The sequence below is a fragment of the Coenobita brevimanus genome, chromosome 12 (genome assembly GCF_032717465.1).
Source record: "Coenobita brevimanus isolate Jiangsu-jjx chromosome 12, ASM3271746v2, whole genome shotgun sequence".
Taxonomy (NCBI): domain Eukaryota; kingdom Metazoa; phylum Arthropoda; class Malacostraca; order Decapoda; family Coenobitidae; genus Coenobita; species Coenobita brevimanus.
The window spans coordinates 7,425,680-7,447,433 of NC_136965.1; the positions used below are offsets into that span (position 1 = coordinate 7,425,680).

Genomic DNA, 21,754 nt, shown 5'->3' on the forward strand with positions numbered 1-21,754 from the left:
GGTTGAAAAACATTGTAAACTGTGTATTTACAAGTGCTACCTTTTTATATTATTTGTGGAGGTAATTACAGGTTAGTTAGAGTGCATGATTAATGATGGTAGTAGTCTGATATTGTGCTTGAGTCAAGGCAATGTGAGGAAATTCCATAACAGGTGTGGAATATGACGGGGTTCTTTTAGGATAAATGAACTGATGTGAACATTCATTGTATTTTATGTTTTCGTCAGTGAATGAAAGAATAGAGTTTATTGACTTCATTTGTGGTTTTAAATTCATAAAATATTAAAAACAATGTTTATATCAGTTTACTGATACATATTTATCAACAAAGTTGAGATGGCCTCGTGGTTTGAAGTCACCTTTTGTTAAGACGGGGTTTTGTTTTCTCTTTTCGTGTATCATTCTTTGTACATAAAAGAAGAAACTAAAGGATGATGAGCAGCACTGAATAGATTCTGAAAGGTGAGTGTGTATCTAAGTGATAGTGGCTCATATCAGTCATGTTTTGTCAAGAAGGGGCATTGTTTTCTTTTCCTGTACCATTCTTTGTATATAAAAAAAAGAAACCAAAGGCTGATGATCAGTAATGAATACATTCCGAAAGGTGAGTGTGTATCTGTGTGGTAATGGCTCTTATCAAGAAACCTTACTGCAGTCTTGGTTGGGGCAAACTTTTTTTTCATAGAACTGCCCTGCCAGAATTAAAGTGCGTCTTTCACAATGCTGCATCTTACATGCCGCGAAATACGGTAATCAGGTCCCCAAAACCGTAATAAACGAGTTGAACCTCGAGTGAACAAAATCGGGGGAAAGAGCAGGCCATAACCGCTGTCTCACATACTAAACAACTTCCCCCCCCAACCTAGTAAACACTGCTCAAGAGGCTAAATCTGAGCAATCTGTTGCGCAGAATCCAACAGAGGATGAAGATATGCGTATGTCGAACATCAGTAAAATTCTAACAGCATTGGATATTCTGCGAGAATAGGTCAAGGCAAATGAAGCGAGCTACCTTAGAACATAGGAAGTTCTCCGTGGAGTAGAAACCACTATTTATTATTACACTGAAAAACACAACAGGGAATTCAACACATGTAAACAAACACTCATCACATGCTACTACCGAACTCAAGGACAACAGAAGCCATGTGTTATATATTTTATATATCTGTACTGTATGTGTTTGAAAGTGTCCTTTAGTACATCTTTATGGATCAAAAATTGGACTTTGAAGAAGCGGTGCTGCCCAAATGTTATTTTCCCCATAAGATATACATGTTGTTCACAGTGAACAAATTCGCAGCGAATGAGCTTGTCTGCTGCCCATACACCCGTTTACTGTGCAAGGGCACTGTATATATATATATATATATATATATATATATATATATATATATATATATATATATATATATATTCATTGCCAGACGCCTCAATCCCGTTTAGGGTGGCCACAAACAAAACGCCTCCACGTCGCCCTGTCCCCCACCATTTCACTGCCCTGCTCCCAACTCACACCCCCCTCTCTCATATACATCTCCACCCCATCCCTCCATCGGCCTCCCCCTCCCTCTTCCCCCCTCCACCTCACTCACATACACTCTATTCATCAGTCTTTCACCCTCCATTCTCTCCACATGGCCAAACCACTTCAGTGTGTTTCTCATAACGCTTCCTATTACATCCACATCCATACCACAACGCTCCTTTATATCCTCATTCGTCAGCCTGTCTCTCCATGTGACTCCAAAGGCTCCTCTTAAGTAACTCATTTCCACTGCTCTCACTCTTGACTTGTGTCTTTCCAACAACGTCCAAGCTTCACTTCCATACGTTAGAGTTGGTATCACAATATTGTCATGTAGTAACTTTTTCACTTCCATGCTCACTTCCTTCTTTCATATCACTGCTTTCAAAGAACCAGCAACCTTTCTTCCCTGCTGTACCCTTTCAAGCACTTCACCCTCCAAACCTTCATCCTTACTCATCACACTACCCAAGTACTTAAACGTATGCAGATTTTCCAATTCCTCACCATCCAACCTCGCTGTACATTCACTGACTTCACCTCTCTCAAAGACCATCACTATACTCTTCCCTACAGTCACCTTTAGATTCCATTTCTTACACACTCTCCCAAACTGATCCACCAAGCCTTGCAGCTCCCCTTCGTCTTCACTCAACAACACAGTATCATCTGCAAACAACAGTACAGGGAGTTTCCAAACACTATCCTCTCTCACCAGGGCCACTCCAACATCCACTACCCTACCTTGTACCTCTTTTATTACCCTATTCATATACAGATTGAACTACCATGGAGACATGACACATCCCTGTTTTAACCCAACTTTCAAAGAGAAAAATTCACTTAGTTCACCAACCACACGAACTGCAGCCTTCGCACCATCGTACATACTCTTCACAGCATTCAGCAACTTCCCATCTACTCCATATATTCTTAACACTTTCTACAATTCTTGTCTATCCACCCTGTCATATACTTTCTCCAAATCCATGAAAGCCGCATACAACTTCTTTCCCTTCTCTAGAAACTTTTCCACTAAAGATCTAAGAATGAATATCTGATCTACACAACCTCTTCCCTTCCTAAAACCTCCCTGTTCATCTCCAACTAATTTCTCTGTTCTTTCTCTAACTCTATCAATAAGTATCCTACAATACACTTTTCCTATTATACTAAGAAGACAAATGCCCCTATGATTACCACACACTTCTTTTTCCCCTTTTCCTTTGTACAAGGGAATAATTATACCTGACTTCCAATCCTCTGGGACTCTACCTTCCTCCCAGGCCAATCTGCACATCTTCCACATCCATTCTACTACTATCTCTCCCCCATGCTTCAGCACTTCACCACACACTCTATCAATTCCTGGGGCTTTCCCCGATTTAACTTTCTTCATTGCTTCCACAACTTCTATCCTACTGGTTTTTTCCTGTCTTCTCACCTCCCTCCTTCTCCCAGCCATTCCCCAGCCACTTATACTCGCATTACTTCCATCCTCTATGTTCAACAATTCCTTAAAGCATTTTCTCCATCTGCTCACTTTTTCTCCCTTCTCCACTAGTAATCTACCATTTATATATACTGTATATATATATATATATATATATATATATACAGTAGGATCTCGCCAATAACGTCTAATTGGTGCCAGAAAAACATCATTATTAGTGAAAAAGTTATCTGCGTGTCATTAAAATACATGTAGTAGTAGTAGTAGTTGTTCCCTAGGCAGTCTGGCCAAACAGCTCCAAGTCTCTTACGTCGGACATGGCCGAGACCGGGCTTTCCCACAGCGCTCTCAGAGAGTGTATGTTGTGTTGTTGGCATAGGTGATTGTGTGCAATGCAGTCTTCCATAATGTGCTTAACAGTATGGGGTGCTGTGTTGCATCCTGGACAGGCATCAGCGACGGAGTCATCCAGCCTCTTCTGGTAGCTTAAGAGGGCTGGATGGTGCCCACATCTCAGCCTGGCCAGGTGGACCCTGTCCTCACGAGGAAGATAGGATTCAGAAGGGTGGATGTTGGGAGGCCCTGCATGCAGCTGTGTGTTGTCTTTAAGTGACTGAATGGAGCGGCGAGTGATCTAAGTGTGGATATGCTTCTGGAAGCTGGTCTGAGGTGGGCGAGGGGGAAGAGATGACAGTATTTGTGTATGGTATCGTGTGCTGGGTGTTGTTTTGATGTTCCTTGGTGTGGGTGGATGTGCTGCCATGTACTGTAGTGGATGTTGTGGGTTTGTGGAGGCTGCAGCAAGAAACTGGGTGCCTCTCATGTCTAGGTGATCCTTGACTTTGGGGACTTTGGTTTCTTGATGTAGGTGGTCTGTGGGTGTAGTAGCTGTGCAGCCTGTGATTATTTTTAGGGCATTGTTCCGTATGGTCTGTAGAGTGTTGTAGTGTGTTTTGGTGAGGTTAGAAGCCCAGGCAGGGCTTGCATAATTCATCACTGAAAGTATGTATTGTTTGTATACTGTGGTGGTGGTTTCTTTGTTGTGTCCGAATGTTGTATGGGCAAGTGACCTCAAAGCATTGAGTCTTGGTGTTATTTTGTTTTTAATGATTGTGATGTGTTGTTTAAATGACACTGATGTATTGTATGTTACACCAAAGATTTTGGGTGTGTGTCTGTGTAGTAGGGGAGTGTTGTTTAGGGATGTGACTGTGTTCTGCTGTCCAGTTTGGGAGAAGAGTCACTGTAGATTTGGCTGGAGCTATTTTGAGCCTGTTTGTAGTGAACCATTCATGTAGTGTGTTGAGGAAAGGTAGAATGATGTGTGCAGCTGTGTTTGCATTTTGGTGTGTACATGTAAGTGTTATATCATCTGCATAGGAAGCTATGTGTATATGTGGTGTGTGGGGTGTGAGTGCGTCGTGCATGTATAGATTAAAGAGGGTAGGGGACAAAACAGATCCTTGGGGGACACAATTTGTGAAGTTTCTGATGTTAGAAGACTGACCAGCAAATGTTACGTGTGCACATCTGCCTGCTAAGTAGTTTGCCAGCCATCTTTTTGTGTTATTGTGCATGTTTGTATTGAGTATTTTGTTTGTGAGGTTCTTGCTAATGTCTAGTGTGACTAGGAGTGTTCTGTGTCGTGGCCTAGCTGAATTCATGCCATCGAAAACTCTGTGGAAGGTCTGTAAGAAGGGTGTTTGTGGAGTGTAGTGGCCTAAAGCCATGTTGTGACTGGGCTAGGGGAATGTGAGGTGTGACTAGTTGTAGTATCAGTCGTTCAGTGACTTTAGACAGGGTGCAGAGGAGTGTGATGGGGCGATGTGAGGAGGGTAACGTGGGGTCTTTGTTGGGTTTAGAGATAGTGATAATATTGCCATGCTTCCAGATGTTGGGTATTATGTTGTGTGAGTAGCTGTAGTTTGATATGTTGGTGAGTGCTTGTATGCCTTGTGGTCCTAGGTGTTTAAGGTGAATGTTGCTTATGTTGTCTGGTCCACAGGCAGATGAGTGCTTGAGGTTGTTAATGATGTGCTTCGTCTGGTTGTAAGTGAAAGGTGCATAGTCTTGGTCTGTGGGGAACTGTCTCTTACGTCTGATGATATGTCGGTCTTCCGGATGGGGGGTCAGATGCCTGACTTGTGAAAAGTGACTGATGAGAGTGTTTGCTTGTTGTTTGTTTGAGGATATGGTGTCTATTGCTGTGATGGCAGCGTGTGATTGTGTGGTGTTGCTGTTGGAAAGTGTGATGCTGTTTAGTGTTTTGTACAGTTTGCTGATGTTTGTTTTGTGGTCAAGTGTTTGGAGGTAATTTTTCCAGTTTAATGTTTGCTGTTCTGATATTTTACTGTTTATCTGAGTGTTGAGTTCTTGTATTTGTTGTATGGTGTCTTGTGCATGGGGTGTTGGGGAGTGTTGCAGTGTGTCCCATTGTCTGATGAGGCTTTGAATTTCTGGTGTGAAGTTGGGGTTGTGTCTCTTTCTGTTGCCTCTAGGGATGTGTCTTTTGTCTGCATTTTGTATGACTGTATTGAAAGTGTGCACAGCGGTGTTGATGTTTGTGATGGATGTACTGTTTAGTGTTTCGAAATGTTGTTCTGTTTCAGTTACAAAGGCCTCCCAGTTGGCTCTCTTATAATTAGTGTATGTGTGTTTGTGGCCAGCTGGGGTGATTCTGGTTTTGGTAGTGATGATGATTGGGAGGTGATCAGACCCTAGGGTTTTGACAACTCTCCATGATGTAGTGGAAGTGAGGTTTGGGGAGCAGAAGGTGATGTCTGGAGATGATGGGTGGAAGAGGGCTTGGTGTGGGATATGGGTATGTTGGTCTAGAGTGTTTAGTATGAAAAGATGATCTGTCTGGGATTGTAGTACCAGCCCTCTGTCTGTGTCAGGGTTGTTGACATGCCAGGCCGACGACTTGGCATTGAAATCACCACCCAGGATGATGTTGAGTATGTCAGTGATGTGGTGTATCTGTGGAGAGTAATTGTGTGGTACTGTGGGGGACGATTGGGGAGGAATGTATGTGTTAGCGATTGTTATGTGTGATTTGTTACCAGTGCATATTTTAATTGACTATATTTCTGTTGTGGTGTCATGTGGGGGGAGATGTGACTTTGTGTGTGCACTGGTATCTGCAAAGTTGATGGATCTGTGTACCAGGGTGATGAGTCCACCACCACCGCCATCGGCCAGGTCTTGTCGAATGGTGGTGAAATTATGAAACGTCGGTGTTTTCTGTGCTCTGTGTAGTTTTGTTTCTTGTAAGATGGCAATGTGTATGTTCTGTTGTTTGATGAAATGTGTGAGTTCATGTATTTTGGTGTTTATGCCATGGGTTCTTGGTGCCGCCACCCCACGACTTTTACCCATTTTTCCCATTTGCAGCCCTCCTACCACTGCTTTTTTTCTGAACTAATAACATTAGTTGTTAAATTGTCATGAGAATATAAAACTCACCTAAAACGATGGAAGGGGTGGAAGACGTATGTAAGATATTCACGGAAGAGATAAGCCCAGCGTGTGAGGCGGTTTGTGGAGTGAGGAGGAGATGCAAGGGTGTGCAAGGGACAGCATGGTGGAATGATGAGGTGAAACGAGCTGTGGAACAAAAGAAGAAGGCATATGGTGAATGGTTGGCGAGTAGAGGTAGGGGAGAAGATGAGAGAGAGAAGAGAGAGGTATATGTGAGCAGGAGAAGGGAGGTTAAGAGACTGGTGAAGGAGAGTAAGAAGAAAGTGGATGAAGAGTTTGGGAGGAATCTGAGTGTGAAATGGAGGGAGAGTAAGAAATTGTTTTGGAAGGAGGTAAAGAAAGTAAGGCAGTGTGAAAGGGGAAATAGTAGGGGAGTGAAAGATAGAAATAATAGATTGTTGGTGGAGAAGAGAGAGAAATTGAGGAGATGGAAGGAGCACTTTGAGGATTTGTTGAATGTAGAGAGTGAGAACAGTGTGAGTATAAGTGGTTGGGGAATGGCTGGGAGAAGAAGAGATGAGAGGAGGGAGGAAGAGATCAGTAGGGCGGAAGTAGTGGAAGCGATGAAGAAGATTAAGCTGGGAAAGGCCCCAGGAATTGATGGAGTGTGTGGTGAAATGCTTAGGTATGGGGGGGTGAGATTGTTGTGGAGTGGATATGGAAGTTGTGTAGATTGGCTTGGGAAGAGGAAGGGTTCCAGAAGACTGGAAATCAGGTATAATTGTTCCTCTGTACAAATGAAAAGGGGAGAGAGAAGTATGTGGTAACCATAGGGGTATTTGCCTTCTTAGTGTGACTGGTAAAATATATGGTAGAATACTCATTGATAGGGTTAGGCATATGACAGAGGAGCTAGTTGGAGAAGAACAAGGGGGATTTAGGAAGGGAAAAGGGTGTGTAGATCAGATATTTGTTCTAAGATGTTTAGTGGAGAAGTATCTAGAGAAGGGAAGGAAAGTGTATGCTGCCTTCATGGACTTGGAGAAAGCTTATGACAGAATAGATAGGCATGGTATGTGGAAGGTATTGAGAATATATGGAGTGGAGGGGAAATTGTTGAGTGCTGTGAAGAGTATGTACGAGGGAGCTAGGGCTACGGTGCGAGTGGATGGTGAGCTGAGTGAGTTCTTTGATCTCAAGGTGGGACTGAAACAGGGGTGTGTGATGTCTCCATGGCTGTTTAATATATATATGGATGGGGTTGTAAAGGAGGTGCAGGGTAGGGCAGTGGATGTGGGGGTGGCCCTAATGAATGAGGGTGAGATTTGGAAGCTTCCGGTGTTGCTGTTTGCTGATGATACAGTATTGTTGAGTGAAGATGAATGGGACTTGCAAGGTTTGGTGAATGAATTTGGGACAGTGTGTAGGAGGAGGAAGCTGAAAGTTAATGTAAACAAAGGTAAAGTTATGGTGTTTGAGAGGAATGAAGTCACAGAGTGTGCAGTGAGATTGGATGGTGAGGATATGGAGAATGTGAGTGCATTTAAGTACTTGGGTAGTGTGATGAGTAAGGATGGAACTTTGGGGGATGAAGTACGTGAAAGGGTACAGCAGGGAAGAAAGGTTGTTGGTACACTGAAAGCAGTGATGAGAAATAGGGAGGTGAGTATGGAAGTTAAGAAGTCACTGCATGATGGTATTGTGATCCCTACCCTGAAGTATGGAAGCGAGGCGTGGACCTTGCAAGAGGGGAACAAGTCAAGAATGAGAGCAGTGGAAATGAGTTACTTGAGAGGAGCACGTGGAGTGACGTGGAGGGACAGGTTGATGAATGAAGAAGTGAAGGAACGTTGTGGGGTAGATGTGGATGTGGTTGAAAAGATTAGGAGAAATACACTGAGGTGGTTTGGACATGTGGAGAGAATGGAGAATGAAAGACTGACTAAGAGGGTGTATGTAGGTGAGGTGGAGGGAGGGAGAGGGAGGGGTAGACCGAGGATGAGGTGGAGGGATGGAGTTGAGAGGTATATGAGGGAGGGGGGGGTGAGTTGGGGGGAGGGGAGTCAAATGGTGGGTGACAGAGTGACTTGGAGGCGTTTTGTCTGCAGCCACCCTTTGCGGGATTAGGGCGTCGGGCTATAGATAGATAGATAGACCTAAAACGAGTCAATAAGGTGTTTGGTGTGATGATTATTTCAAGGCCTGTGCATGGAGGCTACTGCGGCATACCACCTGACCCATTGCTGGCCTTGTCCCCACTCCTGCCTTTTGTGCCAGGGTCACCTACTTCCGTCAACAGATCATCAAACCCCAAAAAGTCAAAATCTTTAGGAAAGTCCCCAGTGTCATCAATGTCATCACCTACTCAACCTGTCTCTGTTGTTCTTCCTCGGTTGGCCGGCGTTGTGAAAAAAAGTGAGTGATGAGTTAGTGATGGCGGGCATTCACTCAGTCATGATACTGTATCTAGCATTTTCTTGAAATCTGATTTACATGTCCAATCATTAGTCATTTATTCTGATGGCTGCTCTCTCTCCATTTCAACAGAATTGAATTGTGGCAGGAGTGCCAACCACACTTGTTTAACGGTTGCCAATGTCGTATTATTCCAGGCTTTGACAAAGAAATTTATGGTCCGTTATATGTTATATTTCTTCCAGAGTACAGCAACAGTAATTATGGTCGGGGTTGCAGGTATGCCAGGTATAGCAGGTGTCAGGTGGGGCTGTGGAGGTGGAAGGGGAGATGGCTGGTAAGTCAGGTGGGGCAGTGGAGGTGGAGGGGATGGCAGGGAGTCAAGTCAGGGGAGGTGGTGAGGGGAGGACCCTCCATCTCCTCCTCGCTACTGCTCACATTTTCGGAAATTTCCTTCACCTCTTCTTGTTTGTCTGTTTCATTCCTCATCTTGTTATGAACATATTTGTAGTATAACAACTTGGCATTTGTGAAATAACTGTTATTCATGTGAATCCAAACATTATTAAAGAAACTGGATATCTATTCTAACTTACCGTTATTGCCGAAAACATTATTGTTGAAGTTTTTGGTGAGATCCTACTGTATATTTCATCCACTATGGTACCGTAACTGCAGCATTGTGAAACATAGTATTAAATGCCACACTCAGTGCTAACATATCAGGTGCCTTCTACCCTCCTGGGAACCCCCATGACAGGAGGAAGAGGTTATGTCATGACAGAGCTGTCTCCACACTACCCTGCTCTTATGTGCCTCTCTCAAGCTATCACTACCTTCTCTCTCATTTATGCAGTTTCCTTATCTTCATCCATACTACATTGTCTTCCCAACAGTTTTACTTTCAGAAACTTTCTGTGACACTATATTACAGTGTATATGGTATAGCTAACCACAGTGGAACTTTGCACATACCTTCAGCTATGGTTAAGGGTGCATCATCCCAGTCGATCAGATTCATCAGCATAATCTCCTCCTCAAGTGAAACAAAATCTTCTATCACTGTTAGGCCTGGAGGGTATTTGAACTTGATGGGAGATGGATCCAGTGGCACTGTAACAAACATATTAGTAACATGTGAAATACTTCTCCCCTCACCGAGGTTGCTACAGCGGAGGCACTTACAATAACACGCTAACCTCGTACAATTTTGTTTATCTGAGAGAAATCTTGGCAATAAATGTTTTAAGAGCTTTCACAAAGGCCATGAACTAACAGAAAACATTTTTCATCATCTGCATGAATTCTAGAAATCAAAAGGTAAACCATCAGTAAAGAGGAAATTAATGACTTAAATAATTCATATTACCTAAATAAATATACATAGTACAGTAGAACCTCTTTGGTCAGGACCCCTTTAATCTGGACTTCTGTTAATTCAGACAAAATTTAAAAATAATAAGCTCCAAAAATATGTTGAAAGTAATTCTAAAGTCATTTTCAGTATCGGTGCGGAAAGCGATCATCATTCTTTTAGTCTTGGATCACTCTAGGTCTCAACATGGGCGCCTGTTTAAACACATGCTAGCATTCCTTCCATCAACTTGTTCACCAACCACTAATATTTTTACGTTGTATTTCAAAAATTAATCCTCCTTACAATGCCCCTTAATGCAAGTGTAGCTTCTGTAATGAATAAGGGTGTTAAAAGGAGGAGTTTGCTTACACAAAAATGGGTCAGAATAATCTGCAGTGTTTAGTGATTACTCTAGGTTATTTTTTGTACTTAAATGTGCTTTACTTGTACATCAAACATTAGCTTCTTGCCCATATGGGCGTTATCAATATGCCAAAGATGACAATGTATTTTTTGCCTACATAAGTTTTATTTATATTCCAAATATTACAGTTAACTAATTAATTTATTTTTTTGCCTGCACGGGCCTTAGTCACTTACCACAATATAAAATGTAGGCTAGTTTCTTGTCATGGCCTTACCTGTAAATTATGCAATACAAAACTATTGTACAGTACATGATTAGTTTGGTTATTTTAGTATCCTTTCATCTTTTGCAGTTATGTAGGGTTGACATATGCAACATATGTTAATAATTAACAAACATACCATATGTAGACAGTTTTTGGTATGAACTGGAGATTACCCTGATGGTCCGGACAATCTGCTAATTCGGACAACCCTTCCCCCCATATAGTCCGAATGAGAGAGGTTCTACTGTATATTCTGGCAATAGAAGATAGATGGATAGATATATCTATATGAGGTATACCCCAGTTTAATGACGCAAATGGTTAGGTGAAAACCCAACATTAGCCGGAGTATCATATATCAGGGAATATTTAACATGTAAAGTAACGGGATGCATTTTTCAGCCTTAGGTTTCCCCCCCAACCAAATCCAAAACCCACCCAAATGAGCCCTCAAACAAGTTTAAAGACAATCTAAATGGCCTAACAGCTGTAAAAGAAGCTAACCTAAGCCTAACACCTGTAAATAACTCACTGAAACCAATAAATAAAATCTGAATATCATCAAATATGTCTGAAAAAATCAACCTTAGTACACTGTACCCCAAAATGACAATCTCCATCCCACCTATGGCTAAAACACATTAGTCTAGGTCTAAAAACAGTTTATAAATCAACCTAAACACACAGTTTTAGTCTAAAATATCATCAAAATTGGTAAAAAAAAAAAAGGCAAAATCCATCGTTACACCGGGGTTTGGCCATCATTAGGCAGGGTATGGTGGTATTTCTGTCCCCACCGTTAAGCCAGGGTATCGCATCTAGGGGTATCGTATATCGAGGAAGACCTGTATATATGCACCTAATCCTCGAGTAACACGGAAAATAGGAGATGCCGCACTAAGCCCAAAACATGGCACTGATACTACGTATTGCCTGAATTTTACTTTCCAATATTATTTTATGGTCAATGCAGAGTGCTCACATACAGGTGTTTTTTCATAATAATAATACAGTACAGTTATCCCTTAACATCTGCGTTTTTAACATACACAGTTTTAAATATCCGCAGGAGGATATAACATAAACGGTTTTAAATATCTGCAGGTGGATACAGTACCAGGGCTGGATTTACTAAAGCATTTTATCTCGTTGAACTCTGCTGACATTGTTCACGGCAAATGTAACATTATCCCAGGCACAGTTCATAGCTGTTTTAGTGATGGAATTATCCAGTGAATCAAATGCAGTCCTGTATAACACTCTTCCTTTTGGCCATTTCATTTATTTATGTCATTAATTCATCAGAGGAAAAGTTAGGACAGGCTGGGAGTATTTCCTTTCTTCCATGTACTCTCGATGAGCTGGTCTAAACCGGTCTGTTGCCCTTCCCCCCCTCTCTCTCGTACCCCTCGATGAGTTGGTCTAAACCAGTTTGCTGCCCCCCCACCCCTCTCTCTCATAAGTAATACAAAGCAACATGCACCCAAATCACACTGAAATCATACGAGAGTGGCTGAAAGTGTTATTTTATATTATGTTGTGGATTACTGTGATAAAGTACAAGTGATTTAGTGATATTTTTGTGATAATCAAAGAAGTCATGATGTTAAGTGCATTAGCTAGAGAACATTTTTGCGGTTGCAAACTCTGCAGCAATACCATGAAATGACTCATGACATTATACCAATAAGCTTTATAAAAGTATGTGGTAATAAAAGTCATTCAGGAAGTTTCATAAAGTTTGTAATGATTTTCCTCACATCGTTACTGTTTCGCTAAAGTCTAACATAAACACTGGAATATCATCACAGAATCATAGGAGACTGGCTAGAAGTGTTTTATTTTTATTATTACTGCAAGTATTGTGATGAGGTAATGTGGTTTGTAACCCTATTTTGTATGGAAAAAGTCTAGTGGTTTGGTGGAAATTTCCACCTCCCAGGGCTATTTCTTGCATCTGACAGTCAAAACACACATTGTACTCTCTCAAATTGTTCTCTGTGCTTGGAGTGCCTATGGACAAGCGGTTTGTTGCAAACGATAATAGAAAGATTGATGTTTGTCTGACAAAAATTTTAGCTCTCAAGATTAACGATAAGTGGGTTAAAACATGAGTTGAAAACACACAATTATTTTCCTATTTCTCCACAATGAGTGCAGTCAGTACGTTGTTATCACAGCCGCTGCAGCCAATGGGTTAAGAGGGGTCCAGGGGTGTTTTTAAGGGGGGCAGCAGATATCCGTGGATTTTTAACATATGTGGATGTCTCTGTTACCTAACCCTGTGGATGTTAAGGGAGCACTGTACAGTATGTACAAATTTTTCTCACTCATTTAAGGTGGGCCCTGTGCCTTATAATGAGGTCAAAATACTTTGCGATGTTGTTCGAATGTTTTGTGGTGTTGCAGATTCAGTAATTACTCAATCATTCGGACGTTCCGTATCCAAACATTAGGTCTTGGCTCTATTATACCCATATTCGGATTTATTTGTTCGTATCCAAACATAAAATTTCTGACACTACCAATTGGGTGGCCTGCAAATTAAAAAAATTGGTATAGTGGCCAGCTGGCCTCTCTGGCCAAGCATGAGTAATAGACCCTAACCCACAAGCTGACCAAATATGGCCGTCTGCCTCCTCACTGAACAACTGAAGTTCCCCAGACGCCCAGATCACTCGGTCGCTACTAGTTGTGCACGAGTAATACAGATCCCAACCCACAATCTGAGCAAATATGGCCGTCCACCAACTGACCGAACGGTCAAAGTCCTCGGCCTCCCAAATCACTCGGAACTGACGGCAAGGCACGAGTAATACAGACCCTAACCCACAAGCTGAGCAGCAATGGCTGTCCGCCTCCCTACCAAACAGTCAAAGTCACCTGATGCCCCTCTTGAGTAGTAGTAGTAGTAGTAGTGGTTGTTCTGGCCGAATAGCCCCGAGCCCCTTAGGAAGGCCATGGCCGAGACCGGGCTTTCCCACAGCACTCTCAAAGAACGTATGTTGTGTTGTTAGCGTAGGTGATTGTGTGCAATGCAGTCTTCCATAATGTGCTTAATAATATGGGGTGTTGTGTTGCATCCTAGACGGGCATCAGTGACAGAGTCATCCAGCCTCTTCTGGTAGGTTAAGAGGGCTGGATGGTGCCCACATCTCAGCCTGGCCAGGTGGACCCTGTCCTCACGAGGAAGATAGGATTCAGAAGGGTGGATGTCGGGAGGCCGTGCATGCAGCTGTGTGTTGTCTTTAAGTGACTGAATGGAACGGCAAGTGATCTGAGTGTGGATATGCTTCTGGAAGCTGGTCTGAGGTGGGCAAGGGGGAAGAGATGACAGTGTTTGTGTATGGTATCGTGTGCTGGGTGTTGTTTTGATGTTCCTTGGTGTGGGTGGATGTGCTGCCATGTACTGTAGTGGATGTTGTGGGTTTGTGGAGGCTGCAGCAAGAAACTGGGTGCCTCTCATGTCTAGGTGATCCTTGACTTTGAGGACTTTGGTTTCTTGATGTAGGTGGTCTGTGGGTGTGGTAGCTGTGCAGCCTGTGATTATTTTTAGGGCATTGTTCTGTATGGTCTGTAGAGTGTTGTAGTGTGTTTTGGTGAGGTTAGAAGCCCAGGCATGCCCCTCTTGAGTTAAGCCATGTGCTGATGAATGAACGTAACCCACCAGATGAGCAGAAATGGCTGTCTGCCTCCCTACCAAATCGTCAAAGTCGCCTTGCCGGTTAGTAAAGACATGATATCACTGTATTCAGTGGCAGTTACTACACATCCCCACTCTTTGTCTGGCTCCAATGGTTGAAGAAGGAGGAGTTTTTTGACATTTGTTAAGTAAATACTAGTGATGGGTGATACCAATTATTAAATTTTGATACGATACTGATTACTCTGTCGGCCAGTATTGGTGGTTTTGATTACCGATACCGAAGATAGGTAGTTTCGTAATTAATACCTTTTCAGTCCGAAGAACTACCTAAAAATTTAATAAAATTACTCAACAGGCTCAGTCTGGATTAAAATAATTATATGGCCACTATTTTAGGGGAATGTGAGCACCAAAACTGCCATTCAGAGCACTAATAAATCTTAAAACCATCACTTCCCAGTAAGTTCCCGAACTTCCACTTTCGCGTGAAAAAAATCGAGTTTCACGCACAAATTTCAGGTTTTTGGCAATATTTTGAACGTTGAATTTTCTGCGCCGCCCGCCCACAACCTGCCGCCATCTTTAATGACGTCGTGTCAACACTCAGTCTACCCACTCCCGCCATTGTGTATGAACGCTGCTGGCTCCATTGTGTTGGATTCTCACAGTTCAATGGCTTCTACTATACCTGGTGGTGTGGGGAAAGGGCCTGGTGGTGTGGGGGGAGGGCCAGGAGGTAGTGGTGGTGATAAAAAGTGTCCGGGACCTTCAAAATCAGGAGGAAAGGCTAAGGCAAAAAGAGAGTATCGTGACCTGGATGAAGATTTCACTGGCATTCTTCAAGAGCACCTAGCACAAGAGGAAATTCAGCACAAAGTGGAAGTGTTGCATCAAGTGGCATCTGAGGAGGCAGAGAGAGAGAGGGAGGGTGGTAGTGAGGCAGCAATGGGTGGAGGCGAGGCGGCTGGCAGTGAGGCAGCAAGAGGTGGCTCCGAGGTGGCTGGCGGGACCCAATAACCCTGCCATGCGCCTCGGATACTTACCCCCAGCATCCATGAAACACCTCAACCTGGGCTCTGTGGTATGTTTCTCCTCATATGATGTGTATTTATTGTTTGTATCTCACAATACAATGTACAATATTGATTTGATGTACTGTACTGTACTGTATTGCAAGTGAAAATGAAAATCTGGTATTACTTTAGGATAGCCAGGAACCAATTAGCATTTTTTCCATAAGGAGAATGCCCCAACTTTCACGATTTCAACTTTCGCGCATCATTTTCGGTCCCAATTAGACACGAAAGTTGGTGCCCCACTGTATCAATATTCAGGTATTGATAGGGCCATCACTAGTGATTACATTAGCCACAAGATCACACGGGATTAGTATACACCAACTAGAGGCTAGTGGGTTACAATGCCTGTCCACCACTCACTGGGTGGTAAGTACTGTACATTACTGAAATTCTTTTTGCAACCTTCGTTTTCTTCATTTATTTATTTGTGGATTTTTGTTCTTTATGCACTGTTTTCTTAGTGTCCAGCATTATATTGGATATTCTCATGTGTGTTTTGATGTCTAAATAACTGAATAACTGAAGAACACTGCCACAATTAGGTGGGGTACTGTACATACTGGTTGGGTATAGGTAAGGTATCAGTAGGTATGACTGTCACAAATTTTGATTGGAGTCAGTTGGAGAAGCAGGAGTCATATGAGTTTGCTCGGTGTCCAAGATCACAAACGTTGAAGTGCATGTGATAGGCTTAACAATTTGATAGTTTATAAAGATTGTGTATAGGTAGGTTATTTAACAGCACAGTGTTCTTGTGTGTGTGTGTGTGTGTGTGTGTGTGTGTGTGTGTGTGTGTGTGTGTGTGTGTGTGTGTGTGTGTGTGTGTGTTCTTACCTAATTGTATCTTTACAGGAATGAGTTAAGCTCGTACTGTTCCGAGTCTTAAACCATATTTATCGTACATATCCTTAAATTTGTGAATTGTTTAGGCACACACTATTTCATTCGGTAGTGCATTCCACTTATCAATTTCTCTATTTCGGAAACTATATTTCCTTACGTCTTTATCACCTCTCTTCTTATGCAGTTTTTTGCAGTGTCCTCTTGCTGATGCTTCCCCATAGGTTAAGTAATCATTTATGTCGATTTTCTCCTTCCCTGATATGCATTTATATAGCATAATCATGTCACCTCTTTTCCTTCTCTCCTGTAGTGTTGGAAGATTCAGTTTATTTGTCTTTCTTCGTAGCTTAGATCCCTTAAGCTTGGTACCCATCTTGTAGCGGCCCTTTGAACTTTTTCAATATTGTCTATGTGTTTTTTGAGATGAAGACTCCAGACTACTGATGCATACTCCAAGGTTGGTCTGATGAATGATGTTATTATCTTTCTTAGCATGTCTTCATTTATGTATGTGAATGCCATTCTCATATTTGCAAGCAGTGTATACATGTTCCGTACCTTCTCACTGATGTGGTCAGCCGGAGATAGTCTGTTATTGATAATCACACCTAGGTCCTTATCTCTTTCTGATGTGTGTAGGGTTTTATTTCCTTATGTATAATCCCAATCAGGTCTTTTTCCACTTTTAGCAAACTTGATTACATGACACTTGTCCACACTGAATTCCATTTGCCATGTATTACTCCATTCATGAAGTTTATTTAATTTTATTTGTAGCTCTTTGCGTCGGGCTATAGACAGATAGAAAGATAGCTCTTTACAAGGGTCTGTGTTAGTAATTCTCCTTCATATTTTTGCATCATCTGCACACATATTTAGATAGCTTTCATTTCCAGTGTTACTGTCTGTATCATTTATATACACTAAAAACATGATTGGTGCCAACACTGAGCCCTGTGGTACTCCACTAGTCACTTCTTTCTGTGATGAGTAATTTCCCCTTAGTACTGTTCTCATTTCTCTTTTCATGAGAAAATCTTGCATCCAACAATACGGATTGCCTCGAATTCCTCCTTGATGGTACAGTTTCCATAAAAGTCTTTGGTGTGATACTGTGTCAAATGCTTTCTTGAAATCTAAACAGATACTGTCCACCCATCCTTGTCTTTCCTGTAATGTGTCTGTTACTCTGTCATAGTAGCTCAACAGATTAGTACCACATGATTTTCCTTTCCTGAAACCAAACTGTCTTTCTGTTATGATACTGTGTTCTTCTAGGTGATTTACCCAAGCTTTTCTTATAAGCTTTTCTAATACCTTGCTTACAACACTGGTTAGTGATACTGGTTGGTAGTTACGTGGATTCTGTCTATTCCCTTTCTTGAATAAGGGAACAATGTTTGCTTTCTTACAAATATCAGGTAGTTTACCTTGACTCAGGGATTTCTTGAAAATTTAAAATAATGGTTTACTTAACTCCTTTGCACATTCACGTAGCACCCAACATGAAATTTCACCAGGACCATTTGCTTTTCCTTTGTCTAATTTACTTAGCTCCTCCTGTATTTCATTTTCTGATGTTTGTATATCTGGTAGTATGTGTGGGAACGCATGTTCCATATAATCCCTCTCAAAATTTTTTTCCTCTGTAAAAACTTATTGGAAATTCTTGTTTAGTGCTTCACAAATATCCTTCTCTTGTGTATAGGTGATTCCATCGTCCATAATGGATTGTATTTTATCTTTTACTTTGGTTTTGCTTCTGATGTAGCCGTAAAATAGCTTTGGTTGATCACTACTTTTTTTTATGACATCCTCCTCAAACTGTTTTTGGGCTTCCCTCCTTATTCTTGTATAATTGTTTCTTGCCTGTTTGTAATTATTATATGCCCTTTTACTATTGTGTGAAGTTAGTGAATGTACAGCGAGGTTGGATGGTGAGGAATTGGAAAATGTGAGTACGTTTAAGTACTTGGGTAGTGTGATGAGTAAGGATGGAGGTTTGGAGGGTGAAACGCTTGAATGGGTACAGCAGAGAAGAAAGGTTGCTGGTTCTTTGAAAGCAGTGATAAGAAACAGGGAAGTGAGCATGGAAGTGAAAAAGTTACTACTTGACAGTATTGTGATACCAACCCTAACGTACGGAAGTGAAGCTTGGACATTGTTGGAAGGACACAAGTCAAGAGTGAGAGCAGTGGAAATGGGTTATTTAAGAGGAGCCTGTGGAGTCACATGGAGAGACAGGCTGACGAATGAGGATATAAAGGAGCGTTGTGGTGTGGATGTGGATGTGATAGGAAGCGTTATGAGGAACACACTGAGGTGGTTTGGCCATGTGGAGAGGATGGAGGGTGAAAGACTGACGAAGAGAGTGTATGTGAGTGAGGTGGAAGGGGGAAGAGGGAGGGGGAGGCCGAGGATGAGATGGAGGGATGGGGTGGAGAGGTATATGAGAGAGGGGGGTGTGAGTTGGGAGCAGGGCAGTGAAATGGCGGGGGACAGGGCGACTTGGAGGCGATTTGTTTGTGGCCACCCCAAACGGGATTGAGGCGTCTGGCAATAGATAGATAGATAGACTATTGTGTCTTCTGTACCTATTCCACAACAAATCTCTTTTTTCTTTTGATTCTTTACATTCTGTATTGAACCATTTTTTATTTCCTCTTCTGCTTCTTTGTGCTGTGGGATGTACTTCTGGACTCCTATTTCATAAAGTTCACAAAATTTTTCATATATAGCATTTAAATCTTGTCCTCTAAGCTCCTTTTCCCAAGCAATTTCTAAGAAGTACTTCTTTAGGTCATGATACTTTCCCTTTTTATAGTTTAGGCTCTTTTTGTAACTTTCATTGCTGTTAACTATGTCATATGAAATCCTGAAATTGCAATTTAGTACTGCATGGTCGCTTTTGCCGAATGGAGGGTGACTCCATTTGATAACAGATAACCTCCTTGATAAAGTGTCTGTGGAACCAATCTTTGAAGACCTTTGAGGTAAACAGGTCTTCACAAAATGGTACCACACAACAGGCAGGGTATCCATTAACACACGGAGACAACGTGGCTGTTTTGCACGTCCAACAATAACAGGTTTGAGGCGGTTTATCCTGCTAGCATTGGCACAAGATAACACTGAGACACGTTGTTTGGACAACTTCTGACCTGGCACAGTCTTCTCCGGCTCTTCTGCCAGGGTGTTGGTAGGCAACAAGCAGAAGAACAGACCAGTTTCGTTGGCACTGTACACTTGACTGAGAGCAAGGCCCTCCTCCATCAGGAACTGCACTTGCTGGTGAAATGGCTCAACACTCTCTGCTGCAGCATCAAAAGCCTTGCCATGTACCTTATGGCCAGTATGTTCACGTCGAAGTATGAACCAGAAGAGCCACCCCTCGTATGCCTTGAAGTCGTGCATGCTGTGTAGGCGTGCAAACTTCTTGGCTGCAGCCTTCAACTTGGTCTCACTTACAAGCACGCTGGCACCCCATTGTTGGTGAAACCAAACCAAAGTTGACAGGTCGATGCTGGTGTGGTGGGCCGGGACATCACCTTCCAGTCGCCTTTTCAAGTGGTTTCACTGTAGTCCTGTCCATACTGAGTCAGCTTGTCCCGTGATTTCTTGATATCAAACAAGGTTGAACGAGCCAAGTCATATTCATGCACAATGCATGAAGTTGGCCTGGGCATGTCAACCTTGCCCAATACCTCACGCTTCTCCTCCAGAGTCAAAACCCTCCTCTTTTGTTTCTCAAGCGATGGTTGGGCCATCATTAAACACACGAGAAAACCACAGAGGAAGATTAAGGCCTGCAGAAGGTAGGGCACCACCACAAATGCAACAATGGAAGCAGCCATTATTTTACCTCAGCCAAGCACATCCACACGCAGAGAGACACTGGCAAGAACTGAGGTGCGGTGTTGCTGGGAATTTTACGGCGTTGCCATGTTTCTACCTGCTTGGCTATGAACATACACGCAAAAAGTGGCACACTGACCTACAAGTGCAAGGGCCCTTTTTGCTCGCCCAGGCAAATCTTGCAATGTGGCAGAAACACTCATACACCATGCCCAAATAATCCTGACTGCGATGCAACTCTGACCATTCAGTAAGAAGGCAGATGACCGTGCGTGGCTGGGAGTTTCTGATTAATCCAGGGGCTGGGGAACTTTGACTATTCAGTTGGGAGCCGGGCAGCCATTCTCGCTCAGCTTGTGGGTTATGGTATGTATTACTCAAGCGCTGATGGCAGTTTCCCAGTCCATCACACACCTGGGGGACTTTTACCATTCACTTGGGAGTCGGAAAGGCACTTCTGCTCAGCTTGTGAGTTACAATCTGTAATACTCACGTGCTGCTAGTATGTAACTAGTAATCAGGGGGCCTAAGAAATTTGACCATTTGGAGGGGGAGCCGGGCAGTCTTGTTTGCTATGTTTGTGGGTTACAGTCTCATACCCGGGTGTGGTCAGAGAGGCCAGGCAGCCACCCAACGGACTTTTTTGACACTGTAGGCTGGCTGGCTGCCAATCCCAGAACTTTTATGTCCAGGTACAGATAAATAAATCCGGATACGGACCTAACAGAGCCAAGGCCTAACATCCAGATATAGATTATAACCAGATACTGAGGGTCTGGATAATTGACAGATTATTGTATTATGTTGTTTTCTTTCTTTAGTCTGATTTGCAGTCAGCCACAGCACATATAAAGTGTGTCATACTGAATGTTGACAAAGTCTGTTGACAAACACTCATACGCCAGGCACAATAGAGCCCTGTGCCGAGACCTTCTTCAGTATTTTTTTACAGCAGCTAAATCTACTAATCCGAACTGACAGCAATATCCTTGACTTTATGATGATGTCAGTTCATAGAAAGATGAATACTAATTAGCCCTTTAAACATACTGATCATTATTTACCCTAAAAATAACAGATTCTGGCAATGGTTATAATAGTTGGTATTTGTGAAATAGAAGCAGTTTTACATGTATTATCTCTAAATAACAATACTTTCGACATATATTATGAGGAACACACTGAGGTGGTTTGGCCATGTGGAGAGGATGAAGGGTGAGAGACTGACGAAGAGAGTGTATGTGAGTGAGGTGGAGGGGGGAGGAGGGAGGGGGAGGCCGAGGATGAGATGGAGGGATGGGGTGGAGAGGTATTGAGAGAGGGGGGTGTGAGTTGGGAGCAGGGCAGTGAAATGGCGGGGGATAGGGCGACGTGGAGGCGATTTGTTTGTGGCCACCCCAAACAGGATTGAGGCGTCTGGCAATAGATAGATAGACAGACTAATACTTTCGACATATATTAACTATTATTTGCTTCTGAGATATTGAAAAGTTTCTGCATATATGAACTGGGAGATGAACCACTG

At 42.6% G+C, this 21,754-nt stretch overlaps 1 protein-coding gene across 1 annotated transcript in view; it reads right to left on the minus strand.

Moving 5' to 3' along the window:
• The window catches only part of LOC145413487 (tRNA (carboxymethyluridine(34)-5-O)-methyltransferase alkbh8), a 386,005-nt gene that overhangs the window by 254,918 nt on the left and 109,333 nt on the right, over positions 1 to 21,754 (minus strand). The window contains exon 4 of the mRNA XM_080283187.1: positions 9,793 to 9,930. Coding sequence (XP_080139313.1) covers positions 9,793 to 9,930 — 138 coding nt within the window. The remainder of the gene's footprint in view (positions 1 to 9,792; positions 9,931 to 21,754) is intronic.